This window comes from Lepisosteus oculatus, chromosome 9 (assembly GCF_040954835.1).
Source record: "Lepisosteus oculatus isolate fLepOcu1 chromosome 9, fLepOcu1.hap2, whole genome shotgun sequence".
Taxonomy (NCBI): domain Eukaryota; kingdom Metazoa; phylum Chordata; class Actinopteri; order Semionotiformes; family Lepisosteidae; genus Lepisosteus; species Lepisosteus oculatus.
The window spans coordinates 18,765,453-18,790,573 of record NC_090704.1 but is presented as its reverse complement, the minus strand read 5'-3'; the positions used below and the strand labels follow the sequence as shown (position 1 = coordinate 18,790,573).

Below are 25,121 nucleotides of genomic sequence, written 5' to 3'. Positions count from 1 at the left end.
ATACTGCCATTGATTTATTTACTGCTTGGTACTGTTTGGTTATCTGTGGATATCACTTAATGGCTGGCTGGAATGAAGCTGTCTGAAATAATGCAATGTTTGAGGGCATGTTCCATGAGGACATTCTGTTCTCTAAGCCGCTAGCAACAAGAACTACAGGAAAATACATATTTCCGCTTCTGAATGAATTTATCAAAGAGAATGACATCGACTGGAAAAAATGTGTCGCAGTTTGTACAGACGGTGCTAGAGCGATGACAAGCTGACACAGCGGTGTAGTTGCACAAATTAGAGAGGTTGCTCCAGATGTGAAGTGGATGCACTGCAGCATCCACTGCGAGTTCTTGGCAGTTAAGAAAATAGAGGTTTTAAAATCTGTTTTAGACTCTGCTGTCAAAGTTGTGAATTGCATCAAGGTGTGACCAATGAATTCACATATGTTCAGTGTGCTTTGTAATGTGGCTGGTAAAATAAGCCTTCCTGGCTGAAATATTCTCATGTTTCAAGTGATGTCTCTGCTTTCCCAACCTTGTGCACACATATGGTGTGGCACTCGGTGTGTTGTTTGTGATGTGATTGCAGTGCACCTCTTGTCATTGGAAGAACAGTTCCCAGAGTATTTTCCAGTTGAGGCCACACCAGAGTGGATCAGGAACCCCTTTACTGTTGATGTCTAAGGAATACCAAAGGATCTGACCTGTGCTGAACAAGAGAAGTTGCTTGAGTTATCATCTGATGCGACTGATGTCAGAATTGAAACAACAGTCACTGTTGGATTTCTGGATCCAAAGACAGAGTGAATACCCAGCCCTCTCATTAAAGGCTGTGCAGGTTTTGATGCCTTTTTGCTACTACCTACTTTTGTGAGACAGGCTTCTCTGCTCTCACTGCAATCAAGACAAAGTATCACAACAAAATGGATGCTGAGCAAGATCTGCGTTTGAAGGTCACTGCCCTTCAAATGTCCCTGCCATTGCAAGGCTTTGCTTGACTAAAAAGGCTCACCCCTCTCATTGAAATGGTAAGTGCTCAGTGCTATTTTTATTGTATGTGAGTGTGTGCGCATGCTCATGTTGGTCATTGAGCTTTTCTGTGCTTCCTATGAGAAGATGACTTGTAGCTGGTACTTGGATGGTTTGGTTTGATCAGGGGTGGTACTTGGTCCAAAATGTTTGAGAACCACTGGTCTACTCAATTGCCTGATTGAAATTGAGAGGGTCTGCTTTTTGGAGATGAGTCTTGTGCGTGTTGCCTGGGTTGCATTGGTTGTCCAGGATAACACTGGGACACAATCTGCTCCCTGCCTTGGTGTAACAATAGCCCTATTATTTCAGGCGCTTTCCTGTCAGTAACACACTTTGGTTAGTCAGTGTAAATGAAAGGGAAAGGGAACTTTACCAAACAGATGCAGCCATTCAAAATGTGTGGTAAAACCCCGTAACGCGCAATATTATCTGCAGTTTAGCACGTTATAACGCAGTATGTGATTGGGTGGCCAAAATGACCGACAGGCTGCACTCGTGGTGCATTGGTTGTTAGTGAAACGATTGCTTCATTTAATCTCTTTACTGTGCATGTTTAAATCCGCTTAATATTGAATATTAATATGGAATTTTACAACTAAAGGGAAATTTTAGTATCTGAAAATGAAAAGAAGAGGAGCATAACATATGTAAAGGTCATAAATTATATTAATTTAGGAATGTAAACATATTATGTAAACTGTATATGACTGGTATTGGTAGTTTAAATAAAAAATACACACCAGTAATCTATTTTCTTCATAAACATTTTAAGCATCAAAGTCTTTCATTCGGTTACATACAGTGGTTATTTTTACATGCTCCTTCTGACTAAAAAGTACTAATATTTAAACCTTTTCTATGAATACTTATTCATAGAAATAATCGCAGTAAAAAATGCATACTTTTTAGAATTTGATTAATAGGTAATATAATATGGAATCGCGTATCTAAAGAAATTTATAATCCAGCTCTCTCTATGACTTTTCCTTTAACAAATAAACTTTCTTTGAAAAACGAAAATAGTAAATATTATCGACACTATAATTTGTTGGTATTTCTAAATATCACAACATGTTCAAAGTTAAGTGATCTATTAATAACAAGTAATAATTTCAAACTGCTTGTATTTTAAAATTGTATTTTGGGGTGATTTGTCACTGTTTTCACAAACTTCAATTTATTAAACGTCTATTTATGAGACAGGGTGTTCCAGACCATATAATCTATTGCACAGAGAGAATGGATTGGCAAGTCTTGGCAGTCTTGCTTCGCTGACATGTCCACCTTGTCAGGACCACTTAGTGACTGTGGGTCAACTGCAGATAGTATGTCCTAACTTATCCCTTATCCCTGGCATCACTGCAAGCTTGCATAGGCCAGGCAAAAGATTTTTATAATTAAAAAAAATCAAAAATAAGATACAATGACGTGTTCCATCTTAACTTAGACATTGCATGACTTTAAAAGCTATAAAAAAAGGTTTAAATAGTTAATAACTACTATTTAGAATCTTTGGGTACGCTGTAAGATTTCTGCTTTTTAACTAAACTTTTAAAATACTTGACTTTCATAAATGCAACACACATTTCATACAGAAAAAATCACATTCACTTCTCTTCCTGTTATGTAGGACAGATTAGCAGGTCTTTTTTTCCCCAATCAGAGGCTCTGAAAACAGTCTACTGACCTCTGCGCTCCATCAGAAGGGGAGGCGGCATCGAGAGAGGGCAGAGCTCAGTGTTACACAATGGCTGTTCTACAGAGCGGGGTGCGAATGAAACCAATTGCATCTGCATTTATAACTTAGTGTTTAAAATTAAACAACGTAAATCATTTTCTTTGACTTCTAAGTCCCTTAATTATCATTAAGCACAGCTTTCGCACCACTTAAGATTATTTTTTGATACCAAAAGCAGGATCACAGATTGTAATCGTCTTTTATTTTGTTATACATTTTAGAAAAGTTTCATCCATACAAACACCACAAAACTATTCTTCGATTGTATTTCTGAATGCTATGTTACACTTAGTTTATTGTTTTATATACATCTAAATAAGAAAGTTGGGTGTTAGCATAAACTATTAGTAATGAATAATATTAAATTTAGCACTGTAATAAATTGTTGCAATTTTCCCCGTAAAAATATATTTTCATTAACATTAAATCTGACTATCAGAAAGTAAGGGAAATACAAAATTAAAGAAAAAATAGGGTAAAATATAATTCAAAATATTTTGCTAATGATGTTTACTGTTTATAAAAATAAAATGTATTAACTAAGGAATAGGATGGCACAGTTGTAAGCATGCTTTTTGCATGTTGTTTTTTAATAAATACAACAGTAGTACCAGACTTCTCAGTGGCTTTCAAAATTAAATTATGCATGCAAATCTGTGGACTAGAAAGATAACTAAGCTATACATCCATTTCTAATAATGGCGAAGTGGTTAGCATTGCTATCTTGCAGCACTGGGGCCCTAGATTCACTTCCTGCTGTCCCGTGTGTGTGGAGTTTGAATGTTCTCTCTGGGTTCCGTGGGTTTTCTCCAAATGTGTGATATGATTTCCTCTCGCAGTCCAAAACATACTGGTAGGTTAATTGGCTTATGGGAAACCTGGCCCTGGTGTGTTTGTGTCTGTTTGTCTGTCCTGTGATGGACTGGTGCTATGTCCCGGGTGTATTCTGCCTTGTGTCCGTTGCTTGCTCAGATAGGCTCTAAATCATCTATACTGGATAAAGAGATTTGAAAATTGATGGAAGTAAAGGCACTGTGTGGATGGAACTATACACAGTGTTCGAAACCCACCCTCAGCATCTCACTGAGGATACATTATTTTATAGTGCTAGCTTAAGGAAACAGCCATTCCACCTCTCTTGCACATCAGTATCTATACATAGTTATTTAAACGAATTGCCTCCAAATACAAATTTCTTAAGATGCCTAACCCTTTTAGGAAGTGTTCTTGTTATCAGTGTAGTCCTCAACATTCCCAAAATGTTTTACCTAAATTTCCTACCTACTGTACATCTCTAGTCTTACATCCTGTAATAACTCAACCAACACTTAAATCCTTGAAAACTGCTTGTGTTAATTTGTTTAAATCACAAATATCATATGTAAATACTGGCCATGTAGTACTCTGCATTGTGGAATTTCATACTGATTTAGTTTCTTTAAAAGGGAACTAGAGAAATCAAGAAAGGCTTTTTTTTCTAGAATTAATAAATGCATGTCCTGTTCACTGGTATAATTAAATTAAATCTCCAATATGTTCAGAATTTGACAGCCAAAATCCTGATCGGGTTCCATTACGCCTGTCTTCAAGTCCTTGCACTGGCTTCCTATCAGGTTTATTATCTGTCTACTCCCCACCTTGCAACCTTTGTCCATCTGACTCTGGTCTTCTAGCTGTCCTCAAGAACATCTACATTCTGTGGGTGACAGGGCCTTCTCTAGCTGCACCCCAGAGCTCTGGATTTGTATCCCCACTGATATCAGAGTCACCTAGCCCCGAATGCATTTAAATCTAAACTCAAAATCTTTCTTTTCAGAAGACTTATTTAGTGACTGTATCTGCTTCATTTTCTAATTTCAGTTTTTTAATATTGTTATAGAGAAACATGATTACATTTTCCCTGGTTCAGAAAAAAAATACCTAAAGTATACTATTGATCACCGAATTATTGCAGTTGACATGATTTCTTTCATTCACCCTTTCCTGAACATCTAAGATAAGCAGAGATAGTGTTGTCTCTGGTGCGATTTTTTGCAGCTGAAATTTCACTGTTTAAACGAATAAGAAATTAGACTGCTCATAAATATAATCACTTATTCTACATAAACACAGCATAATTGAAACTGATTTGAGATGTTAAAAAGGATTTATTTTTTTATGTGTATTTGCTTTGTTTGTCGAGATTTTAACTTTATATTTAGGCTCAGATTTGAACTACAAATCTTACACTAATTACTAGCAGTAAATACTGATGTTTTGCTCCCCCTAACCACAAAAAAATATTTGTATTGTAGTTGGGATTATTTTTTTTTGCACGTGCGATTCGGACACGGAACAGTTAAAGATGGCGACAAGTCAGGCACCCAGAAGCCAAATAAGAGTAGTTTAAGCGACATACATAGTCGTGTTATTGACAGCTTCGAAACTCGGCCCCAAAGTCATGTGACTGATTTTTCGCCCTGTTTTGTTGGGTAAACGCAGGGATCACAAGCACCCACCGTTAACTGGGATGTGTAGTTTTTAATTCAGTTTGAATTATAACTGTACACACTATCTTCATATTTGTCCAGGGGTTTAAAAGAGGGTGTGCCAAAAATTCTCAGTGCCGTCATCTCTGCTTTAAAGGTACCTCCCTTGTGGAAGAATTTGACCTCGAATGTTTGCCCAGCATACTTACAGGTTTCCAGCAAGTCACAGGAGTTGCTGCTTCAACAATACATTTATTTAATGATTTATTTAGTCTTTCCCTTGCACAGTCCACAGTTCCCTCCAGCTTTAAGAAAACCACCATTGTTCCTGCTCCTAAGAAACCTAGAGTTAGTTAATCAATGACTACCACCCTGTTGTCATTATGAAGTGTTTCGAGCGGTTGGTCAAAGAACACAACATCTCCTTACTAACTGACACCCTGGACCCACCTCAATTTGCATATCGTCAGAATAGATCAACAGAGGATGCTATCACTATTGCCCTCTCACAATTGCCCTCTCACAATTGCCTTATCTCACACCTGGATAAGAAAGTAACATAAGTGAGAATGCTGTTTGTTGATTACAGCTCAGCATTTAACACCATAGTGCCCTCAAAGCTTGTCATCAAGCTTCAGGACCTCGGACTAAACATCGCCCTTTTTAATGGTGGAGAGAGAGAGATTCGATAACTGCACAGTGCCAGGCGAATCCACAATATTAATGTATGGCTTTCGGGCTCACGTGGATTTGCGCCCTACACCCTGTACCGCTGTGTACAAACAGTACGAACATGTTGTGATATTAGAAATATAAAAAATGTATATTTGCTAGTTTTTCAAAAAAATGTTTATTTGTTTAAAGAAAACTCATAGCAATTGCTGGTTTTGAACACCCAACCTCACGCTTATAAGTCAGTCACTTAAGCTATCACACCACTGATCTGGTCATGTGAGATGCACTGAAATAGCCGTACACATATCAATGGAAAGTTTTATAATACTGTTTTTGCTACAGTACCTGAATATAATTATATCATTTTTAATTTCTTTAGATACGCGATTCCATATTATATTCCCTATTAATCAAATCCAAAAAGTATGCTTTTGTTTACTCTGATAACAAGCGTATTCGCAGAAAAGCTTAAAACAATCAATTTTCACAAAGTATATAAACATACAGTAATATGGTCAGAAGGAGCACGTAAAAACGTTTCCGAAATAACCACATGTAAGACTTTGATGCTTAAAATGTTTAGGGAGAAATGGAATACTGGTGTGTATTTTTTCTTTAAACTACCAAGACCAGCAATATACAGTTTACATATTATGTTTATCTTTGTACATTAATATTATGACCTTCCTTCAGATGCATTATGCTCCTCTTCTTTTTATGCTCAGCTACTAAAATTTCCCTTTAGTTGTTAAATTCCATATAAATATTCAATACTAAGCGGATTAAAATGTGCACAGTAAAGAGATTAAATGATTAAATCCCTTCACTACCGACCAATGCACCACGAGTGCCCCTGTCGGTCATTCTGGCCAGCCAATCACGTACTGCTGTACGCCGGGGTGGTTTGTGGGTAGTTGCGTGCGGTACGGGTTTGTATCGTGCATTTTGAATGGCTGCATCTGTAAACATGATGAAGCCAGTTGTCTCATCATGTTTATCAGTGGGTCCTGAGACCTGCCAGGAGTCTGTCATCTTCAGGTGACATCAGTGAACTCTCTCTCTCTTCCTACCAAAGCTAACTGACTTGAATAGACTTAAAAATGTAAAAATGCTGACCAGCTTGCAAGCAAATGTGTCGGAGGCAAATGTTCACTTTACCTGTTGTGATGCAGGAGTTGTCGTAGCGAGTGAAATTGATCAATCATTTTCAGTTCCATACATGGGAGAATATAAAAACTGGCAATTGAATATTTCATGAAAAATACTGAAGAGCATTCACTCACTTTGTCTAGTATAGCTTAGAACCCTCAGTATCACAGGAGACCAGTCTTGCTACTTGTTTTTTAATTTAGCAACCTCCATGAGGGACTGCTGCAGATGAGACAGTGGGGTACTGAACAGCAGACACTATTAAAAGTCTCTGGAACAGAGGGGAGCTAAAAAAGATTCAAATCATTCTGCCTCAGGGTGGTAGGGAAGAAAAAAAACCAGCAAAAAAAAAGGTTAAGGTCCTTTGGGACGAACTCAAACAGGAATGTTACCCAAAGAGACAAACAAGTCACACCGCAGCATCGAGAACAAACCTGTCCGTAGAGGTACAGAGCTGAATTATTTAAAAAAGGATTGACCTTTTACACTTGAATGAGAAAAGAAGTGCTCCAAAAAAATCAATTTGGGGCCCAGATGCAGTATTATAACCTGCTGGACTGTATAAAGGTACAATGTACCAAGAGAATAGAATGTCAAAATTTCTTATGGAGATGCTGACATTAAGGCAAAGTCGCCCTGGGAAAGCTCAACTTTAATGTTAGACAGCGATACCATAATAATAAAAAAAATCTTAATCTAAAAGAATTTGTGCATAGCAAAAGCTGACAAAATATCATGTTACTCTGTGCCTGTTGTTTAACAATAAACACCTTTTTCTGTCCATGCCACCCATAAATCAGCAATCTGTAATAAAACATTTCTTTTAAGGTGAGACCCAATCAATGAAGACACCAGTATCAAATACTGTACATATCATCCAATTTTCAAATGGTTTCATCCAATTCAAGGTCACAAAGAGGCTGGAGCCTATTTCAGCATTCAATTTGTGCAAGGCAGAAACACTGGACAGGACAGCCAGTCTATCTCAGGGTAGACACAGACACAAACACACACACACTCACACCATATTTATTGTAGTGTACATGTAGAATACACATACAATTAATTTTAATTTATATTAAACTGAAGGTGATATTAATCCTTAAATAATTTGATTTGGCTTCATATTAGCAATCAGAAATAGGCCTATTAATGAACAGAAAGGACAGTATAAAAGAAGTTCCAGTTAATTTTTTTTGCAAGATTATCAAGATTTTTGATGGATGAGACTTCTATGCAACTTTTAACTTTTAACTATGCAAGACTTTTAAGTACTAAAATACTACAGGAACTGTATTTTTTTACAAAATAAACCTCAGCAGTAGGAGATCATGTACATTTCTAATTTTAAAGGTTCCACAGAGTCTGCTGATAATTTCAGCACATAAGGGAGCAGCCACCGAAGTAAGGGAGGGTGTACGCAAGTACATAACGGAGAGTTTGACCAAATGTTAGAAAGTGAAGTGAATTCAGAATGTATTAAATTCAACTGCATGTTACCTATTTGCCCAGAACACTACACAGGGTAATTTTACACAGAGCTAGATTAAAAAAAAAATTAAGCATGACAAAACAGATAATGAGGTGTATGCACGAGCAGAGAAATAATGAGAATATAAATTGAACTGTTAAACTGAGCAATTTTTGAGCATGTTTAATAGGATTTGCAGCTAGAAGTGCTTCCTCCAAAAACAACAAAGTGAAGCAATCGAACCAGAGCTCTTGGAAGAGGTTGTAAAAAACAGTGACTGCAGAATTCAGCTCCAAAACATTACTAGCTGAAAAATGTCCCTGAGATGATAAATCCGCAGTTTATCAAGGTATCTTGGGAACAACACTCATCCTTTACTCTGCGAGATGCCTTTTTAATCAGGCGTGTACAGTTTCCCTCAGTACCCTGAAATACAATTTACTGTATTTTGTACAACACTCAACCTTTGATTATTTTTCACCAGTCATCTCAGAAACTGAACTCTGTAATTCTGTTCCCCATGAGTGCTGCGTTTCAGATAGGACAACCTGACAGCCCTATGGTTAAATGGAGATTCTGTCCTTTGAGTGTTTACCCACACATAATTGTGGGTCATATAAACTACAGTATTAAGCTCCTACCTAGATGGAAGAAATGTGATTTTCTTGTCTCATTTAAAGCTAAACTATTATAACTATTAGTTTATATAAGTTTATATTAGCTTATATTCCTTTCAGATCTGTAAATTCTAAAGGTAACAGACTGTGTTTGGATTCAGATGCTAGTCTATTAGCCAGAATGTACACTGTGGGAATCGGAGCTTTTCAGTCTGTACACCAAACTCATGAAGGTCCTTGTTACAGACTGTGACTGCTTTAAAAACTCATCATTTAATTAGTTCTACAGTCCCTCATTTGCAGTCCTTTTATTACATTTTATGGCTTTGAGATGCTTCTGTTGTGTTCTGGCATTAGCATTTTTGTAATGTGACTTTTTTGGGGGGTCTTTGTAAATTGCAAGCATTTTGAGGTTTCTTGTTATGAAAGACATGTGATTGATGATTCTGTACTTAAAAGTTGGAAAGGTAATTTTTGCTAGGAAGAAGTTCTCTACTTCAGTTAAATGCATTAGTGAGACAATGCTGTTTGCATCTTTTGTATGCTTCTTATGTCTTATAATAATGCCTTTTAAAATGTACTCCATTCATCTTCGGAATGAAAAATTAGTCATTACAAGGTGTTTTAAACTCTAAACTAAAACAGACTGGTCTTGATTAAATACATAATATTGTATACATAACTGTACAAATGTCAAGTTTCTTCTTATGCAGAAGCACATATTGAAGTTAATATAGTTTCATTTTTAAGGTCACGCTTAAATTTAGAGGCATACATATTGTTGATGTATAACGTTGATTTTTATTTGATGTGTAGCGGCAAGGCTTATTAATAATACAGGAATTAAGTTTGCTGCTCCCTTGCCAGTCTCTCTCTCCCTCATCTTATTGGTGCTGGACAAAGAGAGGACATTCCATTTGGTTCAGATTTAAGGTGTTTTACTATCTGATAGTTTCCTGATAAGGAACAACTCCCAAGGCTGAGATTCTTCTAATAAATAGTAATCTCTGCTGCCTTACTGTCTGGGAGATTCCAAGGGAGAGTCTCATCCCAAGGTCAGAGAGCATTGTTACTCATCCTCCACCTCAATCAGCCAATCAGGAACTGGTAGGGCACGGTAACCCCACATGGGTCTCGAATGCCCGAAAAACTTTCAACCAATGAACGACCGTAGTTTCTCCAGATAAAAGAGGCAGCACAGGGCCCAGAAGGTGCCCCTCCAGGACATTCTCAGACTCATCTCTGATAATCACCTGACAGCCAGTGTGTCCGAGTGCCAGGACTTAACTTTGTTCTAAGAGTCAAAACTGGAGGTTGCCCGTGCGTACCCAAAGAATACACCTGAGGTTAGCCCAGCAGCAAGCCTCGTGAACCGCTGGTAACCCACTGCGAATGCTCGTCTGATCAAGTGGTCAGAACTGTCAACAGCTGAATCTCAGTATTCAGGACTAGCGCTACATCGGGAACAAACCAGTCTTCTTCCCGTCTAAAGAGTGTGACTTGCTTGGACCCGCACTTTTCATGTGCACAAAATCTGCTAGTTCAGCCAGGACTAACTAGCTGGTCTTCAGAGAGTCACTGCCAGTGCGCTGCGGCAGGAATCTCTCCCTCCTTCTCCCACACCTCCAGCCGCACCAGGACTGCCTGGCACCAGCCCAGAGGATGCCAATTGGATGCAGCAACAGCCTGTTGCTGTTCCTTTGTGTCCGCGGGAGATCTGGATCCACATAGATTGGATGAGTATTCAACATTCTGCATTACAGCTCGAGAATGCAGTTGTTACCTCAGCCCCAGTTGATGTCAATTTAATTCCTATGAGTGACATACTTGCTTTTGAGTATCTAGTGTAGAAGTTGTAATCAAAGCTCATTAATGAAACAGTATAAATGAATGGTATACTGAATGTATGTGTCTCTTGGTATTTGTAACTCTTCGTTATTGAATATATACTTTTTGTATTCTGCTAACGCTCACTATAAGATCTGTTATGTTTATATGCACATTTATATATTAATAAATGTATTCTCATTGCTGAGTTATTCCGCGAGGTCAGTTTTCTAATAACCATCGAAGAATCATTTTGTGACTTACTGCTAAAATTAATAATTGTCCCAGTAAATGCACAAAACCCCTACAGATGTATATTATTTTATCTCACAAACCAGAGATAAATAGGTTCTGTGGTTGTTACTTACACATTCTAAAAAGAGGACACACACAAGAAAAAGAACATACCATACATAACATACTTCTGATCAAAGAGAACTCCTACTTAGGTTGTAAAACACAGGACACAATTTCAAAATTCAGCATTGACCCTTTTCATCAAATGTAAGGAAGGCAAGAATCGCTGAAAGTATTCCATCTGGAAAGAAAGTGATCTAGCTGAACATCATTCTGCAAATATGATGACCCCCAACACACACTTCCAAGAAAGGTTGAAATGTATCTCAACTTTGGATGGACATATTGTGCAATGGATCTAAAAGAACAATTGATATATACAGCAGAATATTTGTGCTTTTGCACATTGCTTGCTTTAACAAACAACAAACAAAGCTGTGTTCTAACACAGCAGCATACCACTGTGTCTCCATAGAAGCAAGAAGCTATGCTTGCCTTAAAAAATGACCTGCAGTTGAAAGACTAAGACAGACCAATTAAAATGGAAATGTGTTTAACAGTTTGAGCATTACATTTACAGTGCCTTGCAAAACTATTTAGACCCTTTCTATAGTTTCCTGTTTCAAGACATTACAAAGTCATGCATATAATTTTTTAAGTTAATATTTTATTCAAAACTCTCTCTATGAATGATGTACACTGGCTAAGTTGTGCATAACAAATAATAATTGTTACTTTGAAGCGTCATGGCTGGAAACTTTAAAGCAAAAAAATGTGAAACATTTGAAAGGGTCTGAATACTTTAGAAAGGCACTGTATAGGTGTGCTGGCTAAACCAATGATATGAAATGGATCGGTAGAAGGCATCCCTGACAATACAACTAAAACAAAAATGGCCTTCAGATCTCCCCTGTTTTATCGTAGGCTGTTAAGATATTTTGTAGTTCCTTTAACATGTCTATATAAGATACATCCCTGAGGTCAGGAATGATGCATTAAATATTTTTGTGGTTACAAAATTACAAAAACAATATCAAACATGAGGCATTACCAAAACATTGAAAAGTTTGAGTATAACTTCACTGAATTTAAATTTCATAACTTTTGCTATACACCCAAGCATTCTGTTGGGTTTCCTGTTGCTTCCCTACATTATCTTCTTGTAGACATGGAAGAATCTACATAAATGCTGAGATCCTTTTATGATATGATTCACTTTATTAATCCCCAAGGGGGAAATTAAGTTGCCAATACAGCTCATAGACATAAAAGATAATAAAAACAATACACAGACATAATGATACTCCAAAAACTGACATATAACACTGACAGAACATATCAATCTTTGCAGTGTACTATCTTTAAAATAATAACAATAAAAACAGTCATTTGGTCTGTTTAACTACAATATTGTTGAAGCTAATACCCCAGCTACTTTCCAGAAATGGCTGAATGAGATCCTTGATTAAATGAACTACGAACTACCAGACTACATGAATGATCATCTAATTTGTAACCTTTCAGATGTTCTACGCTCTTCACATTTCTGCTTCACACACGTTCTTCACATTTCTGCTAGTTTAACTCAAAGATTGTAACCAAATGTATGTTCTTGCTTCAGTGGTAGCTTGTAGATTATTTTTCATGTACTGATTGTTATGTCCGACATTTCTCCCCTAAAGGGCGCTCCACTACTTCTGTTATTAGTTCTGTGATTGTTGCTATGTTCCCCAGGTGTACCCTGTTATGTCTACCGCTATTTAAAGTCTAGCTCCTCCAGTCCTCAGGGCTAAACATTAGGGTATGGATGTCGCGAGGCCCACCTAGAACCAGGATACCCTACGTCCGTCTCCTGAGGGCATAGGCCTCATCCCCGACACCTCCCGTTTCCTGAGCCCGGGTATGGAGGAACTCGCCCCGTCATCCAAGGATCTCTATGTTTTGCTTGTGTTTGTGTTTTCCCCCTTCCCGGAGATTTTAACCTTGTTGCACCAGAGGATGGATTTATTGTTGATGGAATCATGGACTGTGCCCTGATCTGCATTTGGACCTGCTCGGATTTGGATGCCATTCTTTGTCTCCCCTGCTCACTGTCTCACGTACTGTCACTATTATTTTGTGCACCATTAAACCCCTGTGTGTCTTCCCATATCACGCCTCCCGTTTTCTCCAGCTCTTACTGCATCGCATAAGGTCTACAACAAAACCCGACACGGACTGCAGACCACGTCCATAACAGGCACAAGACAGGATTACATCCTAAACAGGAACCAATCCACAGCAGGTTGCACACACATGCACAATACATTACAGCCCCAGAAATACATTAATACACATTAAAACTGACTGTAGTAGTAAAGTGCACAAAGCTTTATTGCAGGGTTTTTGAAAATTGACACTGTGAATGTTTGCTCACAAGGCAACAAATCAGTTCTGGTTAATGATATGGTACTTGACAACAACTCTGACCTGTGCCTACTAACAGAAACCTATATAAATGGCTGACCCTGCGCTCTGAGCCCAAGTTTCTCTCCCTGTCTGTGTGACTCTTGGAGAGTAAGTTGGGGTATGTGAAAAGATTCCTAATACAAGAAATTGTATATGGCTAATAAAGTGATCTTATAAATTAGATTCTTATCAGTGGTCATCAGTTTACACCTTGAGTCTAGCCAGGATCTATTTTACTGTCTAAAACCAACACATATTCTCTCTATCAGTACCTAGATAATTTCTATAGTAATTGGAATACCTTTTATATCTTTTTATTATTTTCCATGATTTTTATAAATATTCTTGGTATGTGAGCAATACCATTCCTGGTCCTGTCTTCACAGTAAAGGTCATGTTTTATATTTGTTCCGTTTGTCTTACATTTTTATGCTAGCTAGTAGATACATAGGGCAAGCATTCAGCTAGAAAAATTGATCTTTGAAGATTGAGTTACTTGTGTTTTTGTCATTAATTAAAAACTCTAGTTTACACAATGCCCAAGAGGGTTTGCTTCCATTTAAGCCCTAAATTTGGCCTCTACTGTCTATACTTCCAGAGATATTACAATATGTTAAAGGGGACATCAATCCAGGCAGAAATGGCTTCTGGAGGAAGGTGGAATACTGTTATGTACTGTACCTTATTTTTTATTTTCAGCTACCACAACCAGCTTTATAAACTATATAAATGGGTTATATTTATATTCATAAACTAATATTAAAAATGACATTTAGTAATGTTATTATAGTTTAGTTATTTTTATTTTCAGCTACCAAAATTCCCCCTTAGTCATGTGATTCCATATTAATGGATTTAAAAAACGTAGTACAATAAACGAAATGAAGCTACTGTTTCACTAACATCTATCATCCTCCCTGGAAATTTCAGTTACTCCTCAGTTCTATTAATATGGCAGCCTAGATTTCTTGCATTTTATTCTTTATGCCTGTAGCATAGATGTAAAGCATTTAAGAACGGATGAAATACTGGATTTTTTTCTTAGTGTTGCCTTGGGCTTTTCTGATCTTGCCAGAGTTGGCCTGCTGTGATCTCCCTGCTGCGCAGTTCTGTAGTTTAAATGTGATTGTCTCCATTAGCTAACAGGAGACCAGTGTAAGAAAACCAGCTGGTGTTCCTGTTGCTAATTCCTGCTGTCTGGATTGTGCAGATTCTCAGTTATTAATTATCAGTCCAACCTCTCAAACCTGCCAGTTATAGTTATAATGGAGAGATACACTATAGTATAAATTTGTTCCTTATGGTCCTGTCCTGAATAGTCTGTTCAAAAACCACCCATATCGAGTATAAGTTTCTCACCTCATACAGAAGCAGGTCAGTGATGTGGAAGACCATGCACAGGGGGAACTTGGCAGTGAAGAGAGTGAGGAACCATTGGGAGGCGTACATGTGTACCTCCAGACCTATGCCCATGAAGTGGCTGTGCAGGTCAGGGATCTGCTCCTGCACGAGTAAAGGAAGAAAACACAGAATATCAGCTTCCTCGTTATACTACTCCTGCTGCAGAGAACAGCACATAAAAGAGGGACATGTCCACAAGTGCAGACTCAAGACAAGGGCTGTCAACCTCAATGCCCAGATCGCATCTTGTTTTTCCTTCCAGCTTCAGTTCCTAATCATATCCTCTCAATGTACAGGTCCACTGTATATCAATATATCCACTCAATGTACATATACAGCATTTACTTCGACCAATAACCAGATCACATGAATTTCACATGAAGAGATCCAAGGCCTCCAAATACTAAGTATGATGCCCCTGTGGTATCACTTTAATGTAAAACTTTATGTCTTACTTACCAAAGACCTAGAGAAATCCCGAATAGACCTGAAATAAAACACCTAAAATGACAAATATAGGAAACCTGCAAATCTAAATCTTAAGGAAAATTGATTTTACACAAGATTAAATCTCCTTTCCTGAAACTTACACAAATGAGTGGGAACTAATTTCCATATTCTAAAAATGTATCACTTAAATTAGAAAGAATATTAGCCTGAGGATTCCACAATATAGGAAATCAGAATTTATACAGAATATAAACAATATAGGAAATCAGAATTTCCTAAAATGATGAAGTCTGCTTTTTTAGCCTTCAGATTACCTGGTCATCTATTGGTTCAATTACTGGTTAGAAAAAGAAGCTCTTCCAAAACTCTGGTTCCTGTTTGTTCTCTTCTTCTCTCTTGTCCTTCTCTATTCCTGTATTTATACTGTAGTCTATTCTGATGAGGGCTATGTTTTTACTGTAAAGTTAATTAACCTTAACATAGTGGTTTTAATTATTTTACATGGAGTTAATTAATTTCCTTAAATAATTCTGAACACCCTTTGATCATCTGTGACTTCCTCTAAGTTTACTTTCCTCCTAGCACAATATCAAGTTTTTTTGTCATTCCAGCCATATACAAGTATACAGAGGAGCGAGGTATAGTTCTCCAGGTCTACGGTGTGAATACAGACAAGGCACTGACATAACAATGCCTTGAAGACATAGACATTTCTGACAGGGTACAGGGTACAGGGTACATAAAGTGCAAAGTGCACAGTGCAATTTACTTTACAGGATTGTACGAAGAATTATGCAAAGAATACATTAGACAGTGTGCCTGACATTAGGCAAAAAAGAACTAAGTTTCCAGATTTGGAGTAGGTGCAGTAGGTACCAGGAGCTTGTTGAGGAGCCTGACAGCCTGTGGAAAAAGCTGTTATGGAGTCTGGTGGAGCTGGCCTGTATATTGCGATACCTTTTACCAGATGGTAGGAGGGCAAAGAGAGTGCAGGAGGGATGGGAGGGATCATCCACGATACTGGAGGCTTTGTGTGTGAAGCGTTTGTGATATATATCCTGAATGGACGGAAGGGAGTCTCCAATGATATTTCCTGCCGTACTGACAATTCGTTGCAGGGACTTGTGGTCTGAGACCTTACAATTCCCAAACCAAACAATGATGCAGTTTGTCAAGATGCTCCCAGTGGTACCTCTATAGAATGTGGATAGTATTGGGGGGAAGGTTTGCCCTTCTCAGTCACTGCAGGAAGTGGAGACATTGTTGTGCTTTTATGTGCTCACTGCTAAATGTTCGCTCACTAGGCAACAATCAAAGTCTTTAACTAATGAGATACCGGAGTCAACAAGCATACTTTTAGAATTTGATTAAAAGGGAATATAATATGGAATCGCGTATCTAAAGAAATTAATAATTATATAATTATATTCATGTACCGCAACACAAGAATAGTACACGCTGTACATTGTCTGTTGATAATGTTTCTGTGGTGCTTTTTCAGCATTCTGCATGTGACCTTGCCTGTGGCGCTGTGGGTTAGGTTTCTGACTCCCCGTCACACGCTCTGTGATCGAATCCCACTGGAGCCATGACTTTTTTTTTAACAAACATTTCTTTGAAAAAATGAATCGTTTCCCTTGGTCAGAGATTAAATAAAACCTCACTCGCACCAAACAAATTTATATTTCTAAATATCACAACATGATCGGATTTAAGTCTTTTTAATAACAATGAATAGTCACCTATGCGTTACAATATAAACATTTATATTGATTTAAATCGCGTTTTGATTTAAGTCGTTAACGCGTGTTTAAATATATGTGTTTTTTTATTCACAATCAGACAAATGCAACATAAATTGATATCTTTGTCTTCTAAGTATCTTAATAAACTTTCAGCATAACTTTCTCCCCGTTTAGATTTATTTTTCTTGGGATCTTGGGATCAAACGTGGAAAGATTATTGTAATCATTTTTATTTTTTAAATGCATTTTATAAAAGTGTAATCTATGCTAAAAAGTTGTACACCACCTGCTATAAAGATACATATTGTAATACTTTCGGGTTTGGATAGGACAGACACGAGAACTCAGACTTGCGGAGTTAAAGCAAGTTAATGATTTTATATATCACCTTTAAAAGTGGAATCTCAAAACAAAGTAAATACCCAACACTGATTGTACCCATCTGTCATGCTAATAAAGCACCTTGAATTGAATTGAATTGAGGGAGAGAGGGGGGGAGGGCGAGTGAGAGAGCCAGGACAGACAGGCAAATAAGATACACTCCACAGACATCCACAACAGCGACATATCATAAAACGTTTGCACATATAGTTAAGTTATTACTTGGTTTTCAAAGTGCAATGAAATACAATATTGTTGTTGTTGCTGTTATTGTTGTTTTTATCCTATAAAGCGTTTTGAGAAGCCACCTTTAAAGGCGATATATAAAAGCGCTGATTCTTATGGAATGTGTTCCACCGGGGATTCAATTTTTTTTTTACTTTTTTTTAATCGCGTATCTAAGGAAATAGCAGGATAACTTTGTTCATGCACAAACAGTGGCATGTTACATTATTCATTTGGGTGTCTCCTCTTGCCAGAAAGCTCTAAACTGCCTTTTGAATGTGGTTTTTGACTTTTTCTAAATTGCAACCCATAAATAAAGCTGATACAGTTTAGACTTTGAATTATTTTAAACTGTATTACAGCAGCACAATGGACAATGCAATGCAAATTGCAAAAATGCACTTGGAATCTGTCAAAGCCCTACTTTGTCAGGCATTTTCTTTTACTGCAACGGACATAAAAACTCCTTTGCATCTAACAGAGCGTTTCAAAATTTCTAACTACGAAAATTATTTAAACTGCGACACTTATCATTCAACCAGAGCTCAAAATATCACAAGGACCCTCAAGAGCACAGCAAAGACTGTATTAAAAGAATCGCGTATGTAAAGAAATTAATAAGATATAATTATATTTGTGTACTGCGACAGGGCTGTGTAGGGCTGTTTCACCTCTCTCTTCATGTGACTATTCAAAAGCCATTTAGCAGAGAGGGGATGAGAAGAGTGACAAACTAGTATACTTTAGATCTTTTTTCTGAACCGGGGAAAATCTGATCATGTTTCTCTATAACAATAATAAAAAACATTATTTTACATATCACCTTTAAAAGTGGCATCTCAAAGCAATACAGTAGATGGAAAAACAGTTAAAAGGACCAAAGCAAATACAAGACAAATGCAAACGTGTTTTTAATAAAATGCTTTTATTCATTCAGCGGAGAGTGAGAGGGACATCCAGCAGAGAGAGACACACACACCGGTTTTCATTGACAAAAAGTAATTGTTTTTTTACATTCCTCTTGTCTAACAGGAATGTTTTGTTTGTGGACAGACTGTTAGACTAGAGGAAAAGAGCGCCTCCTTCTACGAAGCATTCCGTTGATCAGATCACAAATTATTTTCCAGTCGCACGAAGTAAGGGTTGAGAATCTCCGATTCACCATGCTACTAATGGTTTCCCAGAGATTGCAAGGCAACCCAGTAAATTTCAAAAGTCACAAGATTTCGAAACACGAGGGCGGCGTAGCGGTCGGCTCTTGCTTTCCCGTCCAATGAAAGGCAGGTTCCTTTTGCCGAAGTCGGGAGACATCAGAGGCTTGCCACACCCGGACTGTTAAACCAACACATTAGCACGTCAAAGCCCATTGAGGAGCCGGGTGCAACAATTGTTTTGTCCCTTGATTTACTGATCTGCATTAATTACAGAAATCGAGTTCCTGCTCTTTGCAGACGACCTGGTCCTGCTGTCACCCACAGAACAGAGGCTGCGGCAAAACCTGTCACTGCTAGAGCAGCACTGTCAGACCTGGGCGCTGACAGTCAATCTGGACAAGACCAGAGTTATGGTTTTCCAGAAAAAAAGCCAGACCTCAGGGAAACAGGTACAAATTTCCACTTAACAACAACACATTAACACCTAACAACGGGAGCAGGGCCGAATTAGGCCAGTACCCACTATTGTTAAACATACAGAAAAGAATATTAAAGTATTGGCTTTAGTATTAGCCATACAGAACATTAAAGTGCCCCTTTCCATTCAGCGGGTGTCTGAGGCGCTGTGTCCTATCTTCTGACAGTCGCTGTTGTGAATGTCTGTAGAGTGTATCTTATTTTTAGTACTATTTTTTATATTATATTCCCTATTAATCAAACTCTTAGAGTATGTATCGGCTTGTCCCCCCCTCCCGCCCCTCTCTGTGTACAGTAGAGCTTCCTGTCCATCCAGCACATGTCCACAGACATTCACAACAGCGACATATCATAAAACGTTTGCACATATAGTTAAATTATTAGTTGTTTTTCAGGAAGTTAAAAAAAAAACACTTGAATTACTTATCCAGTCTCTCGAAATAAAGTTATTTTTCAAGCAATGCAACAAACGTCGGGCAATGTGGTTTTTTTTCATCCAACATTGACAGCCACATCTTAAATCTTGTCAGTCAGCTCTTTTTTCTCTATTTGAATTGTGGCGATTCAAACAACCTGGGATAAAAAAGTGGTCTCAAAGTCACCGAGCTCACAGAGCTTCAACAACAGATGACAATTCCCTTAGTCCTTAGTCTTCCTGAAATTGTCAGATTATGAGTGAATTAAAGCATCTTATTAAAAACACGTTTGCGTTTGTTTGGGAGCTATATTATGTATTTTTCATATGTAAGATATAGTGATGTGTTCCCGCTTACACATCGCACGACTTTAAAAGCTAGAAAAACAGGTTTCGATTCACATTATCTGGCGAGCCTTGTTTTGTCAAAGGACAGCACAAAAAAACAGACAATACACGGTGGGGGAGGGCAAGCAAGAGAGAGTTTTTTGCCCTCTGTCAAAAAACCCCAAATAACCCGGGGCAGAGACTCTGGGGTGATCATTGTGTGGTACAGAGCGGAACTCAGTCACTCCAAACGAGTCAACAGTTGATTTAAGCACGCTCTATCAAAGTGCAATGAAATACAATATTGTTGTTGTTGCTGTTATTGTTGGTTTTATCCTGTAAAGCGTTTTGAGAAGCCACCTTTAAAGGCGAAATATATAAGCGCTGATTCTTATGGAATGTGTTCCGCCGGGGATTCAAAAACATTTTTTTAATCGCGTATCCAATTAAATAGCAGTATAACCTTTATGTGATATCACCTTAAGTACAGCACATACAAGGGTTAATTGCACAATGAACCGCGCCAAGAAATTTAAAATAGTCTTTTTTAGGTGTGAGGGTAGGAGTGGATCGCAGCAGGCATAATCAGCAAATTAGGAAAACAAAGAACAGGACAGGTGAGACGTGTATCCAGAGAGCGAGTGATCAGAAAAAGGGATAGCTGTTACGACGCAATTGTTTTAACTTGCTAATGCATCAGACACATTTCCTGGTTTCGAGGTATTAGCTCATCGGTATGGTGTAAGTTTTATCTGTACCATACCATACAGTATATAGGTACAGAATTCAAGCTGCACCACTGTATCGCTTTGGTAAGGAGACGGACAATGGCCAAAATCATGAAGACTCTCTCACACCAAATAATGAAGATGAAAAGAAACGGGAAGTCAACACGGGACATTGTACAGCATTTGGCTTCGATGGACATCTTCGTTTCTGAAAGCACAGTGAGACGACATTATAAAGGGGAGAGGAGGCAGAGAGAATCTAAACTGAGGACGATTCAAAGGTAAATAACTTTCTAAAAATACTTTTCTTGCATGTAAATACAACTACGCAAATTATTTTTAAAACTTACTGTTGTAGCGGCAATGCTTGTTAATAAGACAGAATTAAGCGTTGGTATGCTCCTAAAAGAGGCCCCATCTCACCCTCCATCTCTGTGGTGCAGCCACAGAGAAAGAATTCATGCAAGCTGATTTAAGATGTTTTCTTGTGATTAGAAACAAACTCCCAGACGGGGATGCAATTAGCTAAGCCTGGCTATCATGATCAATGGTCATCCATTCGCTCCTATCAGTCTAGGGAGTGCCGAATGGACATCTGGACTGCATTCCTAAGTGTCAAGAGTAAGTGACTTATATCTCACCTTGACCAACCAATCAGGGACTGGCAGGGCGTGGTAATACCACGTGGGTCTCCAATGCCCGCCAAACTCTCAACCAATCAGCACACATCTGGGTCTTGATCAAAAAGGGAGCGCAAGCTCAGTTCTGGGCTCTCCTTGGCCATTTTCGCGCATCCTCAGAGACAATCACTTGACAACTGCTGTTGTCTGCAAAAGGACTTGGACTTTGTTCTAAGCGCGAGGCCGAGGAACCCGTACATACTCAGAATTCTACCAACGCGAATGCTCCGCTTGATCAACGGCAGCCTACAGTTGGACCCTCGTCGACAACCTTAATAGCTTATTCAGAAGCAGCGCTGGACCGGGAACGAACCAGTTTCTTCCCAGGCAAAAGAGTGACTTGTGAGGACTCGCGGTCACACTCTGTGCATAGAGACTTTCTACTAGCCAGCCGGAATGCTGGTAGATCCCCTTGGAGCAACGACTCCCCTGCGCGCCGCAGTTAGATTCCTCCGCCCGTCCTACTCCGAGCTGCACCTCGACTGGTTGGCCGGTAGCCAGAGGACGCCGACACAACGCCCATTGGACAACCGCTGGAACAGAGGCTGCAACAGAGCCTGTCAGCTGGTTTGGTGTTCATGCCGGGAATTCCAAATCCATACACAGTGGATAAGTAAACCCCATGTTCTACATTGCGTCTCGGGAATTCAATTGTACCTCAACACAAGTTGTTATCAATTTAATTCATGAGTAATGTATTTACTTCCGAGTTTAGAGTAACAGTGGGTAATAACACTGATTAGCGATTTGGTAACCGAACGATATATATTGACATATATTCTCTGTTGTGTAATCTCTTTGTGTTTGCATCTCTTTGAGATTATATACCTTGTATATTGATAACCCTCACAGTAAGGTCTGCCGCTCGTATCCAGGCAGACTAGTATATGTTTGGTGCACAGTTGATATTAATAAATGTATCCCGTGTATTGAACCCGTGTGTGTGCGTTGTTAGTTGTTCTGACGATTGATTTTCTAAAAGCCCCAACGAACAACCTCGTGATTACTGCTACAATTAATAATTGTCTCAGTAAACCCATCAAACCACTACACTGTTGATCTCTTTTTTTTTCAAGTCCTATTGTGCGAGCTATCGACATACTGACTGATGAAAATGATGAGCTACCGGCGATGCAACCCCAAAGATGGCTATGGGCTGACCTTGGTGCGACAGTTAGTCCGACATCGATAAGAAGAGTGCACAGGAGGCTTGGATGGTGATACAGAAAAACCAACACATGCCCCATGATAAGGCTAAAAAACAAAGAGGAAAGACTCAAACAAGCGCTCCAATGGATTGAACAGGGGGAGGCATTTCAGGATGTAATTTTCACCGACGAAACAACAGTGGCTCTGGAACAGTTTTCAACAATGTCATTTTGCAAAAAGGGGAGAAATGTGGACAAGCCAAAGCCCAAACATCCACTGAAGGTTCACGTCTGGGGGGATATATCTAGAAGAGGCCCGGGACCGCTTCTTATTTTAGAAGGAATTATGGACCGTGAATTCTTCAAAAAGTCGTGGTCACACAGCATGCCGCCCCATATATCAGGGAGCATTTTGGATCAAGGCACCGTCTCTTTCAAGACAATGATCCGAAACACACAGCAGCAAGGGCGAGGCTTGTAGCAGAAGGAGTGAACTGGGTGAAAACTCCAGCCGAATCCCCAGATCTAAATCCGATAGAGATGGTTTGGCATTCGCTGAAAGACTACGTTCGGAAAACTGCTAAGCCTGTCACAAAGCAGGAACTGATCGATGCAATCTATAAATTGTGGGAGGGAGAACTGACCGAACAAAATTGTAACAATTTTATTAACAGGCTGTTTGGTGTTCTTCCTAGGATTGTTGACTGGGGCAGGGGACATTCTGGAATGTGAGTCTGAGGAATGTAAAAAATAAACAATTACTTTTTGTCAATGAAAACCTGTGTGTGTGTCTCTCTCTGCTGGATGTCTCTCTCTCTCTGCTGAATGAATAAAAGCATTTTATTAGAAACATTATTAGTTTGTGTTTGTCTGGGTATTTACTTTGTAATCTGTGGTTTACATCTACTATATTGCTTTGAGATACCACTTTTAAAGGTGATATGTAAAATAAAGTTTTTTATTATTGTTATAGAGGAACATGATCAGATTTTCCCTGGTTCAGAAAAAAATATCTAAAGTGCTACACCTAACTTTCTTAATTCGATGCATTTAAAGCAGTGAACTACTGTAGGTGTAACATAACATTCAGAAATACAATCGAGAATAGTTTTGTGGTGTTTGTATAGATGAAACGTTCCTGAAACGTATAACGTAACAAAATTAAAGACGATTAAAATCTGTAATCTTTCCACTTGTACTGTATGTCATCGGAAAATACAAGAAGTTTCTGCTTTGCGTAAGGATGGTATCAAAAAGTAATCTAAGTGGTGAGAAAGCTGTGCTCAATGTATTTAAGGGACTTAAAAGTAAAAGGCGATGCTTCATATTGCTTGACTAATTTTAAAAACTAAGTTATAAATGCTCCCTCGGTGCCGCGCTGGGTGTAAATATCTAAATATACATTCGTCCCGGGCGGAGGCCGAAGAGCGCCTGGCTGGGGTGCGCGGGGAAGAGCAGGACAGGAGTGAAAGTGGTCAGGGTGGGGTTTAGGAAGGCCGCCGACCAGTGCGGCTGTCCCACAGTGAAGTGGGCGTGCAGTCTGGGCAGGTATAGATTACACTTTTCTAAAACGCATTTGAACAATAAAAATGATTATAATCTAATCCTTCCACGTTTGATCCCAAAATCCCAAGAAAAATAAATCTTAACGGGGAGAAAGCTATGCTGAAAGTTTATTAAGATACTTAGAAGACAAAGATACTGTATCAATTTATGTTGCATTTGTCTGATTATGATAAAAAAACACATATAATTAAACACACATTTGTAATTTAAATCAATATAAATGTTTATATTGTAACGCATACTGTCCAGCCTCCATTTCTATATAAAAATTTACTCTATTACAAATGTACAATTTGTTGATAATAGAAATGTTAGGTTCTCTAAAGCTTTGTGATAGTTGACCCACCCAGGCAGCAAAAGATCAGCTGCACTGGTAAGATGCGACACCGAAGATATGATTAATAACCTTTTAAATCTGAAGGGAGATCTGAAGGGATCCCCCCACCACACACACAATAGAAGCAGGAAGCAGAAGCAGGGACCGTTGTCAGAAGGGAAGAAGGTGACTATTCATTGTTATCAAAAATGACTTAGATTTGATCATGTTGTGATATTTTGAAATATAAAAGTCAGTTGATTGTCCATAATATTGCTATTCTATTTTTTCGAAGAAATGTTTGTTAAAAGAAAAGTCACAGCGCCAGCTGGATTTGAACACACAACCCGTGAGTTGGTAATCAGGCACGTAGACCAGTGGGCTACAAGGGAA

General features: G+C 38.5%; 1 protein-coding gene across 2 annotated transcripts in view; it reads right to left on the bottom strand.

Annotated features, from left to right (window-relative positions):
- rabgap1l (RAB GTPase activating protein 1-like) overlaps positions 1-25,121 on the bottom strand; it is a 378,884-nt gene that overhangs the window by 88,941 nt on the left and 264,822 nt on the right. For both annotated transcript variants that reach the window (XM_015355764.2, XM_006635021.3), the window contains one exon: positions 15,075-15,218. In XM_015355764.2, coding sequence (XP_015211250.2) covers positions 15,075-15,218 — 144 coding nt within the window. The remainder of the gene's footprint in view (positions 1-15,074; positions 15,219-25,121) is intronic.